Source organism: Nyctereutes procyonoides, unplaced genomic scaffold, assembly GCF_905146905.1.
Source record: "Nyctereutes procyonoides isolate TBG_1078 unplaced genomic scaffold, NYPRO_anot_genome, whole genome shotgun sequence".
Lineage (NCBI taxonomy): Eukaryota > Metazoa > Chordata > Mammalia > Carnivora > Canidae > Nyctereutes > Nyctereutes procyonoides.
In genome coordinates, this window is record NW_026575047.1 from 60,397,739 (window position 1) to 60,416,370 (window position 18,632).

The 18,632-nt window shown below is 37.6% G+C and overlaps 1 protein-coding gene across 5 annotated transcripts in view; it reads right to left on the minus strand.

Annotated features, from left to right (window-relative positions):
- Positions 1 to 630: 630 nt before the first annotated feature.
- The window catches only part of TUBGCP5 (tubulin gamma complex associated protein 5), a 54,552-nt gene continuing 36,550 nt past the window's right edge, over positions 631 to 18,632 (minus strand). For 4 of the 5 annotated variants that reach the window (XM_055326089.1, XM_055326088.1, XM_055326086.1 and 1 more), the window contains exons 17-23: positions 13,600 to 13,684; positions 13,376 to 13,496; positions 12,638 to 12,813; positions 10,794 to 10,919; positions 10,132 to 10,220; positions 1,715 to 1,815; positions 631 to 1,005 (exon numbers count right to left, since the gene is read on the minus strand). In XM_055326089.1, coding sequence (XP_055182064.1) covers positions 959 to 1,005; positions 1,715 to 1,815; positions 10,132 to 10,220; positions 10,794 to 10,919; positions 12,638 to 12,813; positions 13,376 to 13,496; positions 13,600 to 13,684 — 745 coding nt within the window. In that variant the 3' untranslated portion in view covers positions 631 to 958. The remainder of the gene's footprint in view (positions 1,006 to 1,714; positions 1,816 to 10,131; positions 10,221 to 10,793; positions 10,920 to 12,637; positions 12,814 to 13,375; positions 13,497 to 13,599; positions 13,685 to 18,632) is intronic. The other variant, XM_055326090.1, reaches the window with a different exon arrangement.

An 18,632-nucleotide genomic window follows, 5' to 3' on the forward strand; every position in this document is an offset into this window, starting at 1 on the left:
GAAGTCAGTCAAAGAAAGACAAATACTGTAAGATTTCACTTGTGGAATTTAAGAAACAAAAGCAATGAACATAGGGGAAGGGAAGGAAAAATAAATAAGAGGGAAACAGAGAGGGAGGCAAACCATAAGAGACTCTTAACTATAGGGAACAAACTGAGGGTTGCTGGAGGGGAAGTAGGTGAGGGGGTTGGATAAGAGCATGATAGGTATTGAGGAGGGCACATGATGGAATGAGCCCTGGGTGTTACAAGCAAGTGATACTACTTAGTCCTCTGTTTCTACAGATGAAACAGCTACCTTCTCCCTTTGATTTAGCCCATAAAACGTCTGTCTGCCTCATATGGTATTTTGAACTGTTACACCTGCACTTTCCTGGAAGCTTTTGAAATTGCTAAAAAAGTCTACCTCTGATAAGGAAGAGTTACAAAAGCTACACATAATAGTAGGGTATGACTGAGATCTATTCTGCCATCTACTTTACTTAATAATAGTTCTAAATTCTACTTCTGAGACTAGTAATACACTATATGTTAACTAACTTGAATTTAAATAAGACGTAAAAAAAAATAAAAACAGAAACAAAGAAAAACTATGTAAGAATTTTTGCAACCAAGCAAAGAGAGAATAGAAGATTTTAAAATGTCCTCTTTTTAATAGCAGTAACTGCAAATGACATAATTCACATTTAAAGGTAAGATACCAAAAATGTATCTTACAGTAGGAAATATATAAGTATAAACAGCTTATATACACTTTGCTTTATTGATAAAATTTTATATACATAACCTTGTATACTATCCAATAATTTCCAAAGAAAACATCTGCAAATGTACTTGTCTAGACAGTAGAGAATAGTTTTTAAAATGAATCAGAACAGAGATTCTGATTCCTCAGCTGCATGCGGTGGAATTATATTTGTATAAAGATCAATCTTAGGTATTTACTACATTAAAGATATTTAACTTTGTTCCATTCCAGCCATGAGTGACAGTGCAAGAGATTCCACTGTGGAAATAATAAAAATAAGGTTACAAAATAGGTTTAAATATTTGAAAATAAGGCTTATTAATAAATACAAATTGAAAAAGTAAGGTTTACTTCATTTTTAGGATTTTAATGCTGAAAACAAAACATCTTGCATTTCACTGAACAAATCATGATTGTCTCCTGTGTCATAGAATCTGGAGTCAGTTCATAACAAAATGCTATGTTCTAACCTATGAATGGATCCTCTTTGTGAAACAATCACCCAATGCAAAATGGACAAATAGGTTAATGTTTGCTCTAACACGTGTTTTTAAAAATGTTCAGCTACTCTTAATTAGTACATCACAATTAGAATACACATAAAAAGAGAAGAGATTAAACCCATACGTTTCTGGGAAAAAAAAAAAAGCTGTGCAAAGATACTACTTAGTCCTGTTTCTACAGATGAAACGTACTACACATAATAGTAGGGTATGACTGAGATCTATTCTGGTTTACTTAATAATAGTTCTAAACCTTTAAAAAAAATTAAAAGCATCTGATATTCACTTACCACGTTGTAATTCTGAAAAAATAAGTCAAAGCATGGCACAACTGCTGAGGGACTTTCCAAGTTTGAATAGATAGAAATTTCTAATTCTTCATGAGATTAGTACCAAAATAATAACATGCAGACTTAGCTATAAGAAAATACAAAAGCAGTAATAATTTAACATGGTATACTCACAATGGGGAAAGGATCCTCTACAGACAGCTTTGTTTAAAATGGTTACAAGAAACATATGGCAGTTTTTAAAATCAGACTCCATTTTCTCTATAGATTCCATTCTAGGAAAGAAAGTAAATTTCAATTTAAGTATATAAAGGGTTAATGAGTAGGTTACAAAATATCTTTAGAGGAATTCCAGATCTACTTCAGTTTAATTGCCAAAGTCTAAAGAAATACAAAATTTCCTGCCCAACCTTAAAATACAAGCTTTCCAAATGTTTGAAGAAAAAGTCATTAAGACATAAAACTTCCTTTTAGGTGGTACTGAGTTCTGAAGCTGAAATGACTGGGGATGTTCCCTTTCCTATTACACATTTCTTTATTTTCATTTACATATCTTCTTCTGAAACAAAGACTACATTAAAGATATAAAACCCTACATTTTAAAATTATTAAAAAAAACGGGAGGGAAAAATAAGACAATCAGAGAGGGAGACAAACCATTAAGAGACAAACTGAGGGATGCTGGGGGGGGGATGGGGTAACTGGGTGCTGGGCATTAAGGAGGGCATGTGATGTAATGAGCACTGAGTGTTATAGAGGATAATGAATCACTAAATTCTACCACTGAAACTAATAATACACTATATGTTAACTAATTGAATTTAAATAAAATAAATCATAAAGAATAAAATCCTTAAATTAAATAATAAAAATTTATTATGGGCAATATGCAACATACATAGAAAGAGAGCCCAGAGGACATTTGGACATCCACATCCAGCTTCAGCAGGCATGTACCACCTAGGAGTTCTATGCACAGCCAGCCCTACCACACTTAGAAGCAAATTTGAGGCATGACAGCATTCTGATGTAAGTATTTCAGTGTGTATACATTAAAGATAAAACCCTTTTTCAAACATAGACACAATATCATTTGCTTGAAAATCCTTAATATTTTAATATAATTTTATATTTTATATATATTATATACGTTTTAATATAATCAAAAAACCAGTCAGTACTCAAATTTCAAGTTGCTTTTGAAATTTTTCATTCATTTGCTTTAAGTCTGTAAGTTAACTTCCATAAACTAAAATGGCAAATAATGCTTCTTAAGCCCTCCTAACTCCTGTTATTTTTCTAACAATTTACTTTTGAAGAAATTGAAACAGTTCAATTTTAGACAAGCATATGCAGCAGTGTTATTATTTTCTCCTTTACCTCACAGTGATACAGAGAGAAAAAGGTGCTTTACACACTTTGAGACAGTCATAACAAAGCAAGTAAGACTTTTATTTTTGCTGCAATTATGAATTTTATTATTTATTTTTAAAAAAGATTTATTTACATATTTATTTATGATAGACATAGAGAGAGAGAGGCAGAGACACAGGAGGAGGAAAAGCAGGCTCCATGCCGGGAGCCCAACGTGGGTCCCGGGATTCCAGGATTGTGCCCTGGGCCAAAGGCAGGCACTAAACTGCTGAGCCACTCAGGGATCCCCTATTTGTTTAAAAAAGGATGAATCTTTATTTAGACTCAGAGGGTTTAGTCCACTACAATACAGAAACATACGGAATTTAACAGTTATTTTGTAAAGGTATAAAGTAGACCAATTTTATCTTTTAATTAGATTGTATTTATATTTTAATTGATGTCAATTTAAGCTTATTTTGCTAACAAAGCCCTGAATTTTCATTCTAAGTCCACGAGTACATATTAGCAGAAAGATCCCATCCTCTTATTTATTTTTTTATTGGAGTTCAATTTGCCAACATATAGCATAACACCGAGTGCTCATCCCATCAAGTGTACCCCTTAGTGCCGGTCACCAGTCACCCCAATGCTCCGCCCACCTCCCTTTTCACCATCCCTTGTTCATTTCCCAGAGTTAGGTGTCTCTCATGTTCTGTCACCCTCACTGATAATCCCCACTCTTTCTCTCCTATCCCCTTTATTCCCTTCTATTTTTTATATTCCCTAAATGAATGAGACCATATAAGTCATCTCTGATTGACTTATTTCACTCAGTGAAATAAGTATTTCACTTAATAACCTCCAGTTCCATCCATGTTGAAGCAAATGGTGGGTATTTATCATTTCTAATGGCTGAGTAATATTCCTTTTTTTAAATTCCTTATTTACTTTTTAATAATAAGTTTATTTAATAATAAATAAGTTTATTTTAAAATAATAAGTTATTTTATTGGTGTTCAATTTGCCAACATACAGAATAACACCCAGTGCTCATCCCGTCAAGTGCCCCCCTCAGTGCTTGTCACCCATTCACCCCACCCCCGTCCTCCTCCCCTTCCACCACCCCTAGTCGTTTCCCAGAGTTAGGAGTCTTTATGTTCTGTCTCCCTTTCTGATATTTCCCACACATTCTTCTCCCTTCCCTTCTATTCCCTTGCACTATTACTTATATTCCCCAAATGAATGAGACCATATAATGTTTGTCCTTCTCCGATTGACTTATTTCACTCAGCATAATACCCTCTAGTTCTATCCACGTTGAAGCAAATGGTGGGTATTTGTCATTTCTAATGGCTGAGTAATATTCCATTGTATACATAGACCACATCTTCTTTATCCATTCATCTTTCGATGGACGCCGAGGCTCCGTCCACATTTCGGCTATTGTGGACATGGCTGCTAGAAACATCGGGGTGCAGGCATCCCGGCGTTTCATTGCATGTGTATCTTTGGGGTAAATCCCCAGCAGTGCAATTGCTGGGTCGTAGGGCAGGTCTATTTTTAACTCTTTGAGGAACCTGCACACAGTTTTCCAGAGTGGCTGCACCAGTTCACATTCCCACCAACAGTGTAAGAGGGTTCCCCTTTCTCCGCATCCTCTCCAACAGTTGTGGTTTCCTGCCTTGTTAATTTTCCCCATTCTCACTCGTGTGAGGTGGTACCTCATTGTGGTTTTGATTTGTATTTCCCTGATGGCAAGTGATGCAGAGCATTTTCTCATGTGCATGTTGGCCATGTCTATGTCTTCCTCTGTGAGATTTCTCTTCATGTCTTTTGCCCATTTCATGATTGGATTGTTTGTTTCCTTGGTGTTGAGTTTAATAAGTTCTTTATGGATCTTGGAAACTAGCCCTTTATCTGATACGTCATTTGCAAATATGTTCTCCCATTCTGTAGGTTGGCTTTGAGTTTTGTTGACTGTATCCTTTGCTGTACAAAAGCTTCTTATCTTGATGAAGTCCCAATAGTTCATTTTTGCTTTTGTTTCTTTTGCCTTCATGGATTTACCTTGCAAGAAGTTACTGTGGCTGAGTTCAAAAAGGGTGTTGCCTGTGTTCTCCTCTAGGATGTTGATGGAATTTTGTCTCACATTTAGATCTTTCATCCATTTTGAGTTTATCTTTGTGTATGGTGCAAGAGAGTGGTCTAGTTTCATTCTTCTGCATGTGGATGTCCAATTTTCCCAGCACCATTTATTGAAGAGGCTGTCTTTCTTCCAGTGGATCGTCTTTCCTCCTTTATCAAATATTAGTTGACCATAAAGTTGAGAGTCCACTTCTGGGTTCTCTATTCTGTTCCATTGATCTATGTGTCTGTTTTTGTGCCAGTACCACACTGTCTTGATGACCACAGCTTTGTAGTACAACCTGGAATCTGGCATTGTGATGCTTGCTCCCAGCTATGGTTTTCTTTTTTAAAATTCCCCTGGCTATTGGGGTCTTTTCTGATTCCACACAAATCTTAAAATAATTTGTTCTAACTCTCTGAAGAAAGTCCACGGTATTTTGATAGGGATTGCATGAAATGTGTAAATTGCCCTTGGTAACATTGACATTTTCACAATATTAATTCTGCCAATCCATGAGCATGGAATATTTTTCCATCTCTTTGTCTTCCTCAATTTCTTTCAGAAGTGTTCTAGTTTTTAGGGTATAGATCCTTTACCTCTTTGGTTAAGTTTATTCCTAGGTATCTTATGCTTTTGGGTGCAATTGTAAATGGGACTGACTCCTTAATTTCTCTTTCTTCAGTCTCATTGTTAGTGTATAGAAATGCCACTGACTTCTGGGCATTGGTTTTGTATCTTGCCACACTGCCAAATTGCTTTATGACTTCTAGCAATCTGGGGGCGGAGTCTTGGGTTTTCTATGTAGAGTATCATGTCATCGGCGAAGAGGGAGAGTTTGACTTCTTTGCCAATTTTAATGCCTTTCATTTCTTTTTGTTGCCTGATTGCTGCAGAAGCTAGGACTTCTAATACTATGTTGAATAGCAGGGGTGAGAGTGGACATCCCTGTCTTGTTCCTGATCTTAGGGGAAAGGCTCCCAGTGCTTCCCCATTGAGAATGATATTTGCTGTGGGCTTTTCGTAGATGGCATTAAGATGTTGAGGAATGTTCCCTCTATCCCTACACTCTGAAGAGTTTTCATCAGGAATGGATGCTGTATTTTGTCAAATGCTTTCTCTGCATCTAATGAGAGGATCATATGGTTCTTGGTTTTTCTCTTGCTGATATGATGAATTACATTGATTGTTTTACGGGTGTTGAACCAGCCTTGTGTCCCGGGTATAAATCCTACTTGGTCATGATGTATAATCTTCTTAATGTATTGTTGATCCTATTGGCTAGTATCTTGTTGAGAATTTTTACAAGATTGGAAGTTTTCATTTTTAATTTCTGAAATAGCTTCAGAATATGTATTAATTCTTCTTTAAATGTTTGGTAGAATTCTGCTGGGAGGCTTACCTCTTATTTGTTAGACTCTTGTTTGTTGGGAGATTTTTGATTACTACTTCAATTTCTTTCCTGGTTGTGGATCTGTTCAGTTTTCTATTTCTTTCCGTTTCAGTTTTGGTAGTTTATATGTTTCTAGGAATGCATCCATTTCTTCCAGATTGCCCAATATGTTGGCATATAGTTGCTCATAATATTCTCTTATAATTGCTTGTATTTTCAGTGTTGGTTAAGATTTCTCCTCTTTCATTCACGATTTTATTAATTTGGGTCCTTTCTCTTTCTCTTTTGATAATCTGGTTAGGTGTTTATCAATATTAATTCAAAGAACCAGCTCCTAGTTTCGCTGATGTGTTCTAATATGGTTTTTTTAAAAAAATCTATAGATCATTGATTTCTGCTCTAATCTTTATTCTCTTCTGCTGGATTTACGCTTTATTTGCTGTGCTTTCTCCAGTTCCTTTAGGTCTAAGTTTAGGTTGTGTATTTGAGACTTTTCTTGATTCTTGAGTACTGTCTTGCTATATACTTTCCTGTTATAATTATCTTTGTTGCATCCCAAAAGTTTTGAAGTATGTTTTCGTTTTCTTCCATGTTTTAAAAAAAAAAATTATTTAATTTCCTGGTTGACCCAGTTCTTTCTTAGTAGCAATGCCCCTTATCCTCCATGTATTTGTGTCGCTTCCAAATTTTCTCTTGTGATGGAGTTCACGTTTTAAAGTGGTCTGAAAATAGGCATAGTATAATCTTAATCTTTTGGTACCAGTTGATATTTTAGTTTGTGACCCAGTATGTGATGTATTCTGGAGAATGTTCCATGTGTACTTGAGTAGAATGTGTATTCTTTTGCCTCATGATGAAATGCTCTGGATATAAACTGAAATCCATCTGGTCCAGTGTGTCATTTCAAAGCCCCTATTTTCTTGTTGATCTTAGATGATCTGTCCATTGCTGTAAGCAGGGTGTTAAAGTCCCCTACTATTATTGTACTATCAATGTGTTCTTTAATACTGTTATTATTAACAGTATACTGTTTATATAATTGTCTGCTCCATAGTTAGGGGCATAAATATTTACAATTGTTAGATCTTATTGGATAGACCCTTTAATTATGATATATAGTATACCAATTCTTTTATTGAAGTCTTTGGTTTAAAATCTAGTTTGTTTGATAAAAGGATGGTTACTTCACTTCTCTTTTTTTTTTTTATGTCCACTGGCATGATAAATGGTTCTCCATCTTCATACTTTAAATCAGGAGGTATCTTTGGGTCTACAATAAGTTTCTCTTATAAGCAGCATATTGATGAGTCTCATTTTTTTATCCATTCTGATACCATGTCTTTTCATTGAAACATTTAATTCATTTACATTCAGAATAATTACGGAAAGATTTGAACTTAATGCCACTGTATTACCTGTAAAGTCACTGTTCCTGTAGATTGTCTCTGTTCTTTTCTGGTCTTTGTTACTTTGGGGCTCTCTGCTCAAAGGATTCCCTTTAATATTTCTTCCAGGGCCAGTTTAGTGTTCACAAATTACTTTTGTTTGTTCTTTAAACTTTTTTAAAAAGTTTTATACATTTGACAGAAAAAGAGAGAACGAGCACAAGTAGGTGAAGTGGCAGGCAGAGGGGGAGGGAGAAAAGGCTCCCTGCTGAGCAGAGCCTCATGTGGAGCTCAATCCTAGGACCCCAATATTATGGTTGAATTGAAGGTAGATGCTTAACCAACTGAACCACCCTGGTGCCCCCTTCCTGAAAACTCTTTATCTCTCCTTCTATTCTGAATGACAAACCTTGATGGATGAAGTATTCTTAGCTGCATAGTTTTCCCATTTAGAACCCTGAATATATCACGACAGTCCTTTCTAGACTGCTAGGTCTTTGACCAGGTCTGTTGCCAGCCTTATGTGTTTACCCTTGTAGATTAAGGACCTCTTGTCCCAAATGGCTTTCAGCATTTTTATCTTTATCTCTGAAAGTTGCAAGCTCACTATTTTACGTTGAAGTATTTGACATCTGACCTAATTTTACTTAAGGGGGGGGGGGAGTTCCTCTGTGCTTCCTGGATTAGGGAAGTTCTTAGCTAGAATTTGTTCAAATATACCTTCTGTCCCCCCCCCCTTCATCTTCTGGGACCCCTATTATCTGGATGTTATGTTGCTTTATGGAATTGCTGAGTTCTCAAAGTCTCCCTTCATGATCCAGTAGCTTTCTCTCTTCTTTTCATCTTTATTCTCCATCATTTTGTCTTCTATGTCACTGACTTCTCTGGCTCATTCATCCTTGCTGTTAGAGCTCTATTTTTTACTGCATTTCAGTAATAGCATTTTAAGTTGGGCTGTTAGATTTTCACTTTTATTTCTCCATACAGGATTCTTGAATATCTTCTATAGTTCTTCAAGCCCTGCTGGTATCTTTATAATCATTTTAAATTCTAGTTCAGTTATCCTATGCTTTTTTTAAATTTTTTTTATATATTTTTTTAAATTTTTATTTATTTATGATAGTCACAGAGAGAGAGAGAGAGAGAGAGGCAGAGACATAGGCAGAGGGAGAAGCAGGCTCCATGCACCAGGAGCCCGACGTGGGATTCGATCCTGGGTCTCCAAGATCGCGCCCTGGGCCAAAGGCAGGCGCTAAACCACTGCGCCACCCAGGGATCCCCAGTTATCCTATGCTTATATTCATATTGATTAAATCCCTGGTAGTGAGTGGTATCCCCTGTTCTTTCTTTTGTGGTGAATTTCTCCATTTGATCATTATGTGCAGAAAAGAAGAAAACACAATACCAGAAAAACAACAAGAAAAATAACAAACCAGAAGAAAACAAAAAGAAGGCAAAATAAGAAAAAAAAAATCATCAAACCAGACACAAACTGAACAAAACAAAATACTATCTCCTGGGATTATTTTGGTCTGCTTGTTAAAAGAAACTAGATCCCGGGCAGCCCGGGTGGCTCAGCGGTTTAGCGCCGCCTTCAGCCCAGGGTGTGATCCTGGAGACCCGGGATCGAGTCCCACATCAGGCTCCCTGCATGGAGCCTGCTTCTCCCTCTGCCTATGTCTCTGCATCTCTTTCTCTCTGTGTCTTTCATGAATAAATAAATAAAATCTTTAAAAAAAACAAAATGAAAAGAAACTAGATCCCAACATAAGAAACAAAAATGTTTGTATATGAAAATAAAGTAAAATATACAATGAATGGAAAGCAAAGATAAAAAATATATACATATATAATGTATATATAAAAAAAGAATTGAAAAAATACGAAAATAGCTGTAAAAAAACAGAAAGACTAAATAAAAAAAAAAAATCACCAATGCTATATAGTGATTTCTCCAAGAGCTGAATTTTGTAGATCTCTATGGTTGGTGGACTCAGTGTTAACTGCTTGTTTCTGCTGCTTCTCTGGTGGAGGCACCTGCTGTGCTGATGTTGAGGTGCCCTTATGGTGGTGGAATTCTACCTCCCTTGTCAGTGGGCTGAGATCAGGGTTAGGGGCTCCAGACGCCACCGGGTGGCGCTGTTTTGCTCCCTGAAGGCTTTCAGCCCTGATGAGGAGAATGAAAATGGCCAGGCCCCAGTCTCTAGCCCCAGATCTAAAGGTTTGTGACCCCAATCTTCAGTGAGCCCTCATAGACAAGCAGTTATCATAAAGCCTGTTTTAAAATGAAAGCTGAAATAGTCACAATGCAGAGGTTCCACAAGCTACTTACTGCCACGTCCCCAGACCTGCTTGCCAACCATCTGCAAACATGAGAGCCAAATTCAATACCTTCATGATGGCTTCTTTCACAAAACTGACCTGGAGATGAAAACCACAGACAAAATACAGGCTCTATAACTATGTTTGGACATGGACACCAACACTTTCATTTAATCTACATGAGTCACAGAAAAAGCTCATCAGTGCAATGACAGCCTTCAGTATAATATGGAAGGGTGCCAGACTATGAATAAGTGCACTTGGAATCAGATACAGGGAATATTAGCAACAGAGCTGACCAATAGAGCAAGAGACTATTTCCTGGGATGGCATTTAAATTCATCCACAAAAGGGAGCAAGTAATCCAATGGACTTATCCCATATATTCTTGCTAGCTGGATGCACTTCCTGACTAAAGCACTGTATCATTCCACAACTGCAGACAGAATTTTCCAATTGAATACAAGCGGAGTGTGCAGATGATCACAATGTAGTTCTCATCTGCTTCTCTCAGACACAATTTCTAGTAATATGGCACAAATTTGTAACAAATTTGAAACTCTGCAGAACAGAGACTTAGTAAGTGTTAAATTCTGAAGCAGATAGACAAATTCCCTTGGCCAGCTTCACTCCTGCCTCAGTGGCCAAATCTGCAGATGACATCTCACATACCTTTTCTCTTAGCAAACATCGATCATGGATGGTTGACAAGTATCTATAGTGAATCTTAATCAACTGATCTAAATCCTTGGCTTCTTCAACTTGATGCTGAAACTCCAGTCCTGTACTGTGAAGAATCTTGAAGAGAAAGATGAAGTTTAATCAGCAGACTTCTTTGAGGACTTGTGTGCTAGACACAAAACTGTTTATCAACCTCTTCTACTCCTCTCAAATTTTCTTCAATAGTTACATCTGTAAAATTTACAAAGTACCTTTTTTAAAAAAGATTTTATTTATTAATTTGTGAGAGACACAGAGAGAGAGGCAGAGACATAGGCAGAGGGAGAAGCAGGCTCCCTGTGGGGAGCCCAATGTGGGACTCCATCCCAGAACCCTGGGTTCACGACCTGAGCCAAATTCAGTTCAAACACTGAGCCACGCAGGTGCTCCGAAGTACCTTCTTTAAAGGCTGGCATTCTTATCCTAGAATAATGGTGGAGGTCAGTTCTTTAGGAAATCCACTTGTACAGTAAATGGATGCCTTAGTTTGTACTAACAGGTTGCTCCTGGTGGCCAGGGGCAAGTACATCAAACCACATACAAAATGCATTGATTTTTAAAAAACAATTATCAGGTAAATTAAACTTATGTGTTTTTTTTAAATTTTTATTTATATATGATAGTCACACAGAGAGACAGAGGGAGGCAGAAACATAGGCAGAGGGAGAAGCAAGCTCCATGCACCGGGAGCCCAACGTGGGATTCGATCTCGGGTCTCCAGGATCGCGCCCTGGGTCAAAGGCAGGCGCCAAACCGCTGCGCCACCCAGGGATCCCCAACTTACGTGTTTTTTTAAGTTCCACTGTTTTTATAATGATCTTTCTTTAAAAGGAAGATAGATGTTTAACGAGAAAACAAGAAACAAGTAAAAACTTAAAAACTCCTACCATTTACTCTCAGTAATTAAGGGTTTAAGGCTGCCTCTGAAGGCCAATACATGGTAAGCAGAAAGCACCTCTGCCATATGCATCATGTCTAAAACACAGGCTTCAAAGCCTCACTTCTTCCAAATAAATTGAATTTTCAGAACTTATGTTCAAATGAGTTTTTTTTTTAAAGCAGCCATTTTAAATCCCAAATAAGTACTGTCTTCCAAAATACTGCTATTGTTCCAATATCTGAACTCCTATTCCAAACTTCCTCTAGACCTGTTTTTAAGATGTATAAGGAAAGCAGTTTCAGGGGGAACTGGGTGGCTTAGTGGTTGAAAAGTCTGCCTTTGGCTCAGGTCATGATCCCGGGATCCTGGGATCGAATCCTACATCAGGCTCCCCACAGGGAACCTGCTTCTCCCTTACCCTATATCTCTGCCCCTCTCTTTCTGTCTCTCATGAATAAATAAATTAAAAATCTTGGGAAAAAAAAGGAAGAAAGAAAAGCAGCTTCATTTACTTCATAATCAGTTGCTTCTTTTTTTAAAGAAAAAATACATAATCTGGCTGCATCTTCCTCTTTACACACCATACTAGCCTGACAGATTTTTGGCTGTTACTAAAATTTGAAGCCATTTTCCAGGGACAGATCTGTCACCACTGATAAAGCTTAAAAGGCTATATATTTCAAGTTCTGAAGATAATTACAAAAGAGGAGCTCTGGATATACCTGTCCCAAGAGGCTACCGGACAACATGGACAGGAGTCTGGTTACACATGTTGTGGCATGTTTAAAAAAAACATTTCCCCCCACTGCCTTGTTATTTTATGATCAAATATTTTATATGTGCTATTTTCGTACTTATAGTCTACAAGTATTCTCTGGGCTCTTATAAATATATCACGAGTAGTCCAGGCACAAACCCTGGTCATGATGTAGTTGTGTAAGCTGTTCACAAAGTGCATGAGCTTCACTCTCAAGAGGAACATACGATGAATTTGCTGTCTTACTGGCTCCTTTTGTGGTGCAAACCGAGTTGTATCTTGTTCACATAGAAGTCCTTCTCTAAGTTGTGGTTTTCCAGCAGTACTTGCCAGTTCTATATAGGATTGAAAGAGCAGAGAAGGTGGGAAGAACATCTACTCAAGGCCCACCTGTGCCATTGCACAGGGATGGGACTTCTGATATGGTCACCTGCAAAGGGCACTCTACAGGAGGCACACTAGTGTCTCTGGAAGGTAGGTAAGACAGTGAAAAGTTCCCTTTATCATCCTGATTACCACTGTCATTAAAATGTAAATGCAAAGTCCCAATATCTGGTCATTTTAAAGATTTTTGTATAATTAAAGAGTATTTATTCTAGCTAAATTCCTTTTTTTTTAAATTTATTGGTGTTCAATTTGCCAACATATAGAATAACACCCAGTTCTCATCCCAATTCTAGCTAAATTCCTAATCAAGCTGTTATAATTCAGATGGATTGCAGTATAATTCTCTGGTATTTCATTCAGGGAAGTTAATCTTGACATCTATAAAACTGTTGCTGTAAATACTTGTGATTTGGGCACTTATGTATACATAAAAAATGACCAAAGATCACCCCCTTCTTTATTTCAGGGTTAAAATTCAATTATGACTTATCTGTTGAAAACAAATCTTACCACCAAATAGTAAAACATCCAGACTATATTTTGCCCACTTTATTTGCAATAAGAGAAGGAACACCTGATTATAAATTTTTTGACATTCCAAACTTATAACAATATCCACAGGCCATGGGATCTATGAAAACAAAAACAAAAAATTAGAGTAGAAAGTAATCTATTACTTGCATGTTGTAATTTCAACAGAAAACAATGTTCTTATAAAGTGTATCAGCACATACCTTATAGCTCAGGGTCAGACCATCTAAGATATGAACAGGGAGTTTCTTCTTAGTTGTGTCGACATTTTCATAAGATATAGACAGACTAGAAAAAGAGATTTCAGCTTTAGTTTGTGAAAGTACTATGCTCAAATAAAAATACTCTTTAAAAACCATTAGCATTTTAACATTCACAGCAATTTCAAAGAAGACTCATTTCATAAAAGGAATGCAAATATTTCAATAAAGGTTTTCTAGCATATATTCCAGAATAGGAATTTGGTTTTAGAAGAGGAGCAAAGTTTTTAAATAATGGGTTTAGCTATGAAAGAGAAGAGATACTTAGATGTAGTAAGTTATTTAGGAAAAAGATGAAGTCAGGGAAGAAGATATAATGGTAATATGCTGGCTGGGTGCTTAATTTTTTAAAGATTTTATTTATTTATTCATGAGAGACACACAGAGAGAGAGAGATGCAGAGACACTGGCAGAGAGAGAAGCAGGCTCCACATAGGGAGCCTGATGTGGGACTCGACCCTGGGGTCTCAAGGATCAGGCCCTGGGCTGAAGGCGGTGCTAAATCGCTGAGCCACCCAGGATGCCTTGGGTGCTTAATTCTGATAAAATTCAGGCAACAGGCTCAGAAGATAAGACTCTGCTGAGGGCAGTGGAGGCAGACTGCTCTCCTTGCCCTGGAGAGTGTGTGTGCAAGTCTATTGACAGGAATGGGGTCTGTTTCTAAAGCAAAAGTATATAATATACACACTGCTTCATCCACTGTTTCCTAACATTGGTTTGAATGTGACTCTCAACTGAAAGCAACAAATAAATGTACATGGAAATGTCCTTGCACCAGGCACCACATGGGCACTTAAGTGCCCTTACTCATTAAATCCTCAGAGTAGTTCTCTCAGTGGACTGGGAAATGATGTAACACTCCCACAATTACAGAGGCATCAAGTGATGAAACAAGGATGCAGACCATGGAAGGTTTAAGTGTAATACAGATGGGGAGGCAGCCTTACAACCAGAGATGGCAAGCACAGCGTGTGACTTATAAATTAGGCAATTCATTCCATGTCATAGGCACTAGTTAGAATTTTTTTTAGCTTGTAAGTCTATTACATGTGCATCCACTAAGTACTTAGTAGGCACTTACTGGATACCTTGACAGTCACCAGGCCAAGCACGTGAAAGAAAAGTCAATCCCTTCCCTTCTACAGGCTCATAGCCCAGAGCAAATCCCAGAGCAGACACAGGGTCAGGGTGCTGCACCAATCCAGGCCAAGCAGGACTACGTAGAACAGGCCACTGCCAGGCCATGCAAATGGAAGAGCTCATAACTGGAGGAAGCTGTGAAGCAGGGAGAGTATACAGCTCTTTGGCAAACCAGAAATATTCTAAATCCCTGAAATGTAAAGTGTGGTAGGAGAGAGAACATGATGTGTCTATATGGGTACATGTAACTAGAAATGGGGTTGGGAAATGAGCTAGGTAGTAAAAGCTTGCCCTCTTATGAGAAGCTCAGCCCATCTGTTATGAGGCACCAATAAGGAGACTGAACACAACTGGTGGAGGGAATTGCTGGTTTACTGTAGTCACTCTGGTGACCCTGTTGGGGTTAAATGGAAGGGAGTGAAGCTTAGACACAGAGATAGTCAGGAGGTGTCAGAGAGGAGCTCTTGAGTGAGCACCCAGAGGTAAGGGGGAACGTTATCTAAGAGGCAGGACTGAACAATTAGGAAGGTGTAGGAGTTTTAGGAAAGAGGAAGGAATCTAGAGCAAGCCACACACTTCCTTTGGGCACTGGAATGAACAATGGTGCTCAACTATAAGAGACAAGAGATGATTTGGGATGAGACAATGAAGTGCTCTGTTTTGGACACAAGACATTTGAGTGGAGTCACAAGCAGACACTTGGGATAAAGGTACTGATCTGCAGGTCATAAGGCATTGCTGAAACCATTAACAGGGACTGGAATTGCCCCTGGCAGGAGTGCTGAGGCAGTAGAGAAAGAAGCTATGCCAAGGACATGTGGAAAGCAAGGGGCCCAAGGGAGATTATAGAAAGAGTAGCAGTGATGTGTGAGAGTTGTAAGACAGAGGCACTGTGCAGGGCAGGGGAGTAGCACTGGCAATGATGCTGGAATTGAGAAGGAGACTCAGCAAGCCTGAGGAGGCAGACAGCTGCCTAGAACACATGGAAGCTTGGAAGCCAGAGCAAAAGAGGTCCCCCAGGTGGCTCATTCCTCCTGAGTTAATCTATGACTAAATGCAATCTCTTTATATTTGATATAAAAATACCATCAAATATTTTGTTTTGGTGGAGCTAGACAAGTTGATGATAAAGTACATTTGGGAAAACAAGCAAACAAGAATAGCCAGGAAAGCCTTTATTATTAAAACAGGATGCTATTAGCACATGAATAAATAGAACAAAGAAACAGAATGGAAAATCTAGAAAGATACTCAAGTACATATGAAAATTTAATGATAAAGGGCATGTCAAATAAATGTAGGAAAGATGGATTTTTTTAATAACTGATGGGAACAAATTAATCATTTGGAAAAAGATAAAACTAGACCTATTTCTCATGTGTTTAGGGGGATAAATTCCAAATGGATCAATATCTAAATGTAAAAAAAATCTAAGTATTAGGAGAAAAGGTGGGTGATTTTCTTTGTAATCTGGAAAAAGTAAAACTTATCCTGACTCTCAAAACCTAAAAGTAGGAAAAGACTGATAAATAATAAAACTAAAAAAAATCTACCTGACAAAACAATAATAAAAAATTATTATAAATGTAAGCAGAATGAAAAGACAAATGTCATTTGGGAAACATATATAATATAATAGTTTCTAAAAATGGAGAGAATTAGAGACCAATAATCTGATACTAACAGAAATGGTGGGAAAAGATATATACAGTTTTTATTAAAAAAAAATTACAAATTGGGGATCCCTGGGTGGCTCAATGGTTTAGCATGTGCCTTTGGCCCAGGGCGTGATCCTGGAGTCCCAGGGATCAAGTCCCACATCAGGCTCCTTGCATGGGGCCTGCTTCTCCCTCTGTCTGTGTCTCTGCCTCTCTCTCTCTCTCTCTGTGTGTGTCTCTCATGAATAAATAAATAAAATCTTTAAAAAAAATTATAAATAAATATATGGAAAAATGATAAAAGTCACTCATAATTAGAAAAATGTAAATTAAAACTATACGGAGATACCATTTCTCATCAGATCAGCAAAATTCCAAAACTCTGGCAGCACAGTCTGTTGGTGAGGCTGTGGAGAAAGCCACTCTACATATTGCTGGTGGGAATCAGAAAAAATACAGCCCATATGAAGAGAAATTTGGAATAGCTAGCAGAATTGCACACACATTTACCCTTTTACCCAGCAATACCATTCTAGGAATATACTCCAGAGTCACACTGGCAAAAATATGAAGCAAGATGTACAAAGACTTGTTAGTCATTGCATATACGCACAGCAGAACAGAAACCCAAATGCCCACCAACAGGACAAATGACAGAATACAGTGGAAAGCCAGACAGCTGTAAAGGAGTAAGGACAAGCTCTCTAGCTTATAAATGGAGTGGATGTGAGACACATTAGTAACATAAGAAAAATAAACCAGATGCCAGAGTGGGCAATGCATGCTACCTTTTGCATAGTAGGCAATGAGGAAATGGAATATAGAGACATGTTTTTGATTCCAAAAAATAAATACCTGAAGGATAAAACAAAATCTAATAAAAACAGTTACTTAAAGGAAAGGGAGAAAAAGGGTGGGAACAGGACTAGAAGACAGTTCTCCCTAGAAGTGCCACTGTACCAGTGATTTTAACTTAAGACATATACAGCTGTTTACATAATTAAGAAACAAAAGCCAATCAAGAAAAAAAAAAAGCAATTCCTAAAAGTAGGAAATAAATGAAAACAAATGAACTTGACCCTATATTAAGCTGGTGGCATAATCATATGGAGAATTATTCCAAGTGGCCTTGAAATACAGTATTCTGATGACTTGACAGTACAGGAAGAAAAGAATCACAAACCTTAATTTAAGCTCTCAGTGGGCTATTATTACTTTGGAACTATTACTTATTATAGAATTAAAAAACCATTCGTTACGTCAATGTGTTAGCACTCAAGAGACGAAGTACAAAGGAAAACCAAAGAGTTGAAAACTAATCTTTAATATAAATTGGAAATATCAATATGAAATTATGATTAATTTTTTTCTTCCTACATATTTCATCGCTCTGTCCACTGAAAAACCCCAGAAGTACTAACAATCCAATACTGATGAATACTCTGGCACCGAGATAAAGGTGTTTTTAAGCTACCAAACAGATGGGCCCAGTGCTTTTGGGAGAGGTGCACAAGCCTAAGGCAGGAGGTGCACAGGACCAGCCTGCACATCCAATTAGCCCTGAAAGTAAAGATACTCTCTCAGATTACTAGGGTCATACGAAGGGGTGCCTTTGGGTAAAAAATGGGAGTCTGAGCAACAAAAAAAGAAATGCTGCAATAGACTGTGACTTTAAATATAACAAATTTATGAGTTTCTGCTAATAGTGAAAAACAACTTTCCCTGTTTTCCATGGGGGTTGCTGGGCACATAACTCACGAAAATTCTGTTTTTATGGAGGAATTAAAGGTAATAAAAAAGAATGACACAAAAATAAAAGAAATGAGAATAATCTACTAAGTAGTAGCTTGGTAATCTAGCATGGCTATGAGGAAATGACATGTAACGTTAATTATTATGACTGCTATTCGTGAAGGACCTCTGAGGATGCGAAGAAATGAAGCTAAGAGAACCAAGCAGGGATGTGGAAGAGAAAAAAGACTACCAAGCAGTGTATCAGATTCACAAAGATTTGGTGGTACCAACCCACAGACCTGGGTGAGCTGAACGTTCAGCAGACAGACCAAGAGGCACTGAGACAGGCTTGATCAGCTCTACAGTTGATGGTAAGAGAGAGCCGAATCTTAACCACTATACCACCAGGGTTGATGTAACAGTTTGAAAACATGCAACTCTGTC